Source organism: Brachyistius frenatus, unplaced genomic scaffold (assembly GCF_029030835.1).
Source record: "Brachyistius frenatus isolate BFR_SWC_R1_liver_20210118 unplaced genomic scaffold, ASM2903083v1 Contig_79, whole genome shotgun sequence".
NCBI lineage: Eukaryota > Metazoa > Chordata > Actinopteri > Embiotocidae > Brachyistius > Brachyistius frenatus.
Genome location: NW_027210678.1, coordinates 1,796,501 through 1,802,500, shown reverse-complemented (window position 1 = coordinate 1,802,500; position 6,000 = coordinate 1,796,501). Strand labels below are relative to the sequence as shown.

General features: G+C 47.6%; 2 protein-coding genes across 2 annotated transcripts in view; one reads left to right on the top strand and one right to left on the bottom strand.

Annotated features, from left to right (window-relative positions):
• LOC138626927 (receptor-type tyrosine-protein phosphatase N2-like) overlaps positions 1–6,000 on the top strand; it is a 157,220-nt gene that overhangs the window by 71,584 nt on the left and 79,636 nt on the right. Inside the window, 1 exon segment of the mRNA XM_069708940.1 lies at positions 2,078–2,142. Coding sequence (XP_069565041.1) covers positions 2,078–2,142 — 65 coding nt within the window.
• The window catches only part of LOC138626921 (E3 ubiquitin/ISG15 ligase TRIM25-like), a 188,401-nt gene that overhangs the window by 157,215 nt on the left and 25,186 nt on the right, over positions 1–6,000 (bottom strand). The gene's annotated exons all lie outside the window — the stretch shown is intronic.

The window sequence follows — 6,000 nt, the reverse complement described above, 5'->3', positions numbered from 1 at the left end:
CGCTGTCACCTGTTACCCAGATGTCCAATCGCAGTGAAGTGTCGCACTTAACCACCGGTTATGGGTTTGAAATGACGACCGGGAACCACAGCCGTGCGTTAAAATCTGCTAATCCCGTCGTCGTCGTGGCAACTGCAAATACAGTTTGTAAAAAACAAACAAAAAAAACAAAAAACCGCGTTCTTCTGCTTGTGTCCGAATCGGTAGACACCCCCAACGCTTCCTCCTCCTCACGAGCTCCTTATTTACAACGACCACGAGAGGTCGCTCAACTTTACAACAAAGTCGGGTTCATAATGTGCGGCGGTTTTCCAGCCGCCCTGCTCTCCGTGAGGACTCGGGCCGCCCTGCTCTCCGTGAGGACTCGGGCCGCCCTGCTCTCCGTGAGGACTCGGGCCGCCCTGCTCTCCGTGAGGACTCGGGCCGCCCTGCTCTCCGTGAGGACTCGGGCCGCCCTGCTCTCCGTGAGGACTCGGGCCGCCCTGCTCTCCGTGAGGACTCGGGCCGCCCTGCTCTCCGTGAGGACTCGGGCACGGTGCACTTTTCTTTTCTTTCTTTTTTTAACCTTTGACAAGTGACGGAAAACACCTGAGACGGAGCTCACGAGAGTTCGGAGACGTCTCTCGTCTCTCGTCCTCGGCGGACGCTGACCAACCAATTCAGCCACTTCAGCTCCTCCTTCTCCGAGCCGGGACGCCGAGGACGGAGACGGCGTCATTGAGACACCGAGCTGTTCACACGTCTTCGTCCGGAGGCCTCGACGCCGAGCGGTTTTTTATTACACGGAGGAAGCGGGTCGATTTTTCACGCCGAGCGCACACACACTGAAAGTAATCTACTACGAAGCCTGGTTGTTGTTGGACATGTCGGAGAATAGACCATCCCGCGCTTCCCCAGTCGCTCGTCCGGTCCGCGGCGGTTCGGAGGTCAAGACCCCGCGCTCGCACACAACACGTAAATTGGCGGCTGAATTATGCTCTGACAGGCTGAAAGACTAATTATTAAAAATGTAAAAAAAATGCTGTCGGTGAATTTGGAGGACCAGAGCTCAGGATTTGCATATCCTTCATCTGCCTGGTGTGTCAACAAAAGGAAGCTTCGCTCTCTTGTCTCTCCACACCGGTTTATTCTGATGCAAAGCAAAGTGAATGTAATTATATATCCTTTCCTCTCTCTTTTTTTGGTTTTGTTTTGTTCATAACATTTTGTTCTGGCTTTAATATGCGCTCCGCCCGTGAATTTCAATTGTAGCCGTCCATTTGTTTTCCCTTCAAGCCGATGAAAAAAAAAAGAAAACGAAAAAGGACAAAAACAAGAGAGAGCTGCGTTCGAGGTTTAATTCTATTTGTGGACATTTGTTTTAATATTTGCCTGACGGCGGGTCAGGTTAAAAATTCATTTCTCATAAAGTGAAGATGTGCTACGTTAATAGCTCCCCCCCCCCCCACCGCCCCCACGTGGAGGTGGCGGTTCCCCAAATATGGTAAATGCTTATCGTACGATAAACACCCGTGACGTCACCACCTTCATCAGCGGCGACGGTGGCCGGCGGCTTACGTTGAAAATACGGCGCGAGCGCTGCAATGCATTCTGGGACTTTCCGAGGCGTTCGGATCAAGGAGGTTCTGGTTTCTGCCGCTGCGTCGCGTGTTACTGCTCAGGAGGAAAGAGGAAGCATCGATTTTCTGTGAATCAGCCGAGCACGGAGTTTAAAAGCTTGTTTGGCAGAATTTGTCTCATTGATTAATAGGAGCGACGACACACACGTGGATGCATGCGGCGCATTATTGCGGACGCCGGAGATTAATCACATTTTAAAGGTTAAATCGCGGCTTAAACTGAAAGCAAAAGTCTGAGGACCAAAGTTGATATCGCTGCTGCGCTGGAGAGATAACTGCTGTTATTTTCTTATTATCGTCATTATTATTAATAATATTACTGCTTGCTTGATTCAGCTTCACAACCTGATGGTGATATTTTACACACGTTGGGGAAATATTCATTATTATTTTGAAATAAACCTGTGCGCGCGTCATTTTTCAGTTCATTCACGATGTGTTTTTCTGTCTTTTTGTAGTTCAGCAGAAGGCGGCTCTGGAGATGGAAGCCAAGGTCAGCATCCTGGAGGCCGGCGTCGCCGACGTGAGTGCACTTCTTGCCTTTTCATTTTAAAAAAAAGAAAATCGAATCAAACCGTGACGGGAGTCTCGTGGTGTGACCGAAGGGCCCGAAGCAGGTGGACGACCGCAGCTGCAGGTGTTGATGTGCCGCTCCTGCTGCTGGAGTTTGAGATCTGGTTCTGGGTCCGTCCACGGATAAACAGCGGAAACACTTTTCTTTACGGTGTCAGCTTTAAAGAAAAATCTCATTTCGTAACTTTCTGAGAAACCAGATTTCTTTCTCGCCCGTTTGTCACAAACTGCAGGCGGCGTATTCTTTATTCTTTTCTAATTGCTCTTAAGTGAATCCATAAATAACGAATGAGAAGCAGCTCCTCAACGGTGAGCTCTAACGTCGGCCTTCACGTCCGCTGCCCACTCCATCGCCGTCACCTCTCGCTCACTCTCGGCTTTCATCTCTTCGTCATTGCTATTCTCCTCCATCTCTGCGGTAAATAGACCGCTGAGCATCTGCACTCGCCTATCGATTCAAGAGTTAGTCTGCGCCGATGACGGCACGCCATTCTTATTAAATTGGCAGGAGCGAAAGTCTGAGAGAGAAACGGTTGGGAAAAAAAAAAAAGGAGAGGAGGAGGTGAGGGGGGCGGGGTGGGGTGGGGTGGGGTGGGGGGGAGTGAAGAGACAATGAGGGAGAGAAGTTGGGAGGTTGGAAGAAGAGAGAGGCAGAATGGAGGGTCTGTCGAGGTGATCGATACCTGGCTGCAAACAGGAGCCAATTATGGCCAATCGAAGCTCTGCTGTGAGAGAGAGAGAGAGGGGGGGAGAGAGAGGGGGAGAGAGAGAGAGAGAGAGAGAGAGGGAGAGAGAGAGAGAGAGAGAGAGAGAGAGAGAGAGAGAGAGAGAGAGAGAGAGAGAGAGAGAGGGGAGAGAGAGAGAGAGAGAGAGGGAGAGAGGGAGAGAGAGAGAGAGAGAGAGAGGGAGAGAGAGAGAGAGGAGAGAGAGAGAGAGAGAGAGAGAGAGAGAGAGAGAGAGAGAGAGAGAGAGAGAGAGAGAGAGAGAGAGAGAGGGGGAGAGAGAGAGAGAGAGAGAGAGAGAGAGAGAGAGAGAGAGAGAGAGAGAGAGAGAGAGAGAGAGAGAGAGAGGGAGAGAGAGAGAGAGAGAGAGGGAGAGAGAGAGAGAGAGAGAGAGAGAGAGAGAGAGAGAGAGAGAGAGAGAGAGAGAGAGAGAGAGAGAGAGAGAGAGAGAGAGAGAGAGAGAGAGAGAGAGAGAGAGAGAGAGAGAGAGAGAGAGAGAGAGAGAGAGAGAGAGAGAGAGAGAGAGAGAGAGAGAGAGAGAGAGAGAGAGAGAGAGAGAGAGAGAGAGAGAGAGAGAGAGAGAGAGAGAGAGAGAGAGAGAGAGAGAGAGAGAGAGAGAGAGAGAGAGAGAGAGAGAGAGAGAGAGAGAGAGAGAGAGAGAGAGAGAGAGAGAGAGAGAGAGAGAGAGAGAGAGAGAGAGAGAGAGAGAGAGAGAGAGAGAGAGAGAGAGAGAGAGAGAGAGAGAGAGAGAGAGAGAGAGAGAGAGAGAGAGAGAGAGAGAGAGAGGAGAGAGAGAGAGAGAGAGAGAGAGAGAGAGAGAGAGAGAGAGAGAGAGAGAGAGAGAGAGAGAGAGAGAGAGAGAGAGAGAGAGAGAGAGAGAGAGAGAGAGAGAGAGAGAGAGGGACAATCCCTCCGTCTCAGGCAGACAGACAGAAAAATCTAAAAAAAACAAAAAAGGAGTCCCAACCTGCAACAAAGCATCCATCATCCCCCCATACGGTGTTTATTATAGTTTTATCCTACACTGTAAAATAAGAATATTAGCATACTACATCACAGCTGACAGGTTACAAAATATGAGAAAGGACATTTTCGTTCTCGGGAGCGCCGAGCGGACGATTTGTTTTCTCTCGGCTCCAACGGGTCTGCAGGTCGCAGGCTTCTTTGGGGGGTTTATTTGACAGGTGGAGAGATGAATTCTCATTTTTCTCATTGATGCTTGTGTGTATTTAAAATGGAGATAACATGAAAATGTATTGTTGCCGCAGAAAAGGTAGCGGAGGAGGAGGTGGGGGGAGGAGGGGGGAGGAGGGGGTAGTGTGCAATAAAAGCAGTAAACCAGATCATTAATGATGGTGGGGGGTTGTTTGAGTTTATGCACCCGACGATCCAGCGTGAGGTTTCCACGTCAAATTAAACTCTGATTTAAGGAGTTTTAAATGTCCTGCTTCATGTTGTTATTTTTTTATTCGGACTTTAAGAGGAACTCAACAACCGCACACCGTTTCAACAAAGTCTTTTTCACTTTGCTCACTTGACGTTTGAGAACAAAAAATTTGAATTGATCCCATAAAGAATATTCAGGTTTTTTTGTGGACACCTTTTTTCTTATTTCTTTTTGGGACCATAAACACATTCAGGAACATTTAGAGATTTAATAAAGTGATGAACAGGACGTTTTTATTCGATGCCACTCCGGAGCGTCTCCTTCCCGTCCTCCGATCCTCAACGTGGTGAATCAGCTCCTGCCGGTGATCGTCGGTCACTCGTGATTCACGACTGCACTTTCAAACTCCTGTCGAGTTTCTGGGAAATTTCGTCTTCTCGTTCCTTTTTTTTTTTATCTTCTTTTCTTTTTTTGTGTGAATGCAGCTATTCTTGTTCAGATAGTCAAGTGGGTAGTTTGCAAGTCATTAGAGTAAAAGTCTTCTTTGTAGTAGTTTGCTGGTTCGATACCAGGTTGGCCCAAAGTTGCTGCGTGGGTTTTCCACTTTTCTACCTACAAAAGCAGGAAGCAACAAAACAGCAGCAGCGACAGACTGCGTTCAGCAGATTTAGACAAACTATCGCAGATTGCAGCATTCACACGCATTTTCCACATGAAATACACGTTCTAGTTTTTCTTTGGAAACTTGGAAATGAAGCTCTGTGTTTGGTGGAAATTTGAGGGCAATTTAGAAAATGAAGGAGACTCTCGAATCCGTCAGGAGAAATGCAAATTATACTGATGCAGGTTGTTATCAAGATATCTGAAACTCGTTTGGAGAAACATTCACTGGTATAAAATGTGTTAATTTCCCCATTCGGTACGTCAGCAGCACGACAAGCGAAGCAAACCAAATGACATGACGGTAACTGACGGGAAAACATGCAATAGATCATCTTGTCCTTTTCTCTGCTTTGACCTTCTTCCCTCAAGTAAGTTATTTGCGCCCTTGAATCACAAATTATTCCCGCGAAGTACTAATTTGTGCACTCAAAACACTCAATTTGTTGATTGTGACCTCGGTCCTGCTCTTTTCATTGTCTGCCTCGTTGTGGAGAGCAGCTTTTATGTCTTCACCACAAAGAGCTCGAAAGCCTTGAAGCTTTACTTTGTTGAACTGAACGTTGACCGCAGCATCGACACGTTTTTCATGTCTTCTGTCAAATGATGTTTCTTCAAAGAATCTCGATAAGATGTTGAAACTAGTTGAATATTAAATTAGGGGGATTTTCTAATGTGCAGTTTTCTACCCTCAAGCTCTGGTTAAGTCAATGCAGAAGTGCCTTAAAGTGCAATACCACTGAGGGCCACTAGGGGCTGGCTCTTAAATACCTCCAGCTCCAATAGACTCCAATTAAAAAAACATCATCAACTCCCATAATAAATAATGAGATATTAGACCTCAGAGAGACGCATGTTTGCAGGTTTGCCCGGTTTGACTGACATTCAGTTGCAGTGAGGTTTTCAGTGTAGGTGGGTGGGGCATAATGTCCGCTTGTTCTCAGGTAGCTCCTCCCCCAGCACGTCCAAATATGGTCACAACGACGACGGACAAAACGGCCGAATGAAGGCTTCAAAACAAACCGCCTTCGAAACGATG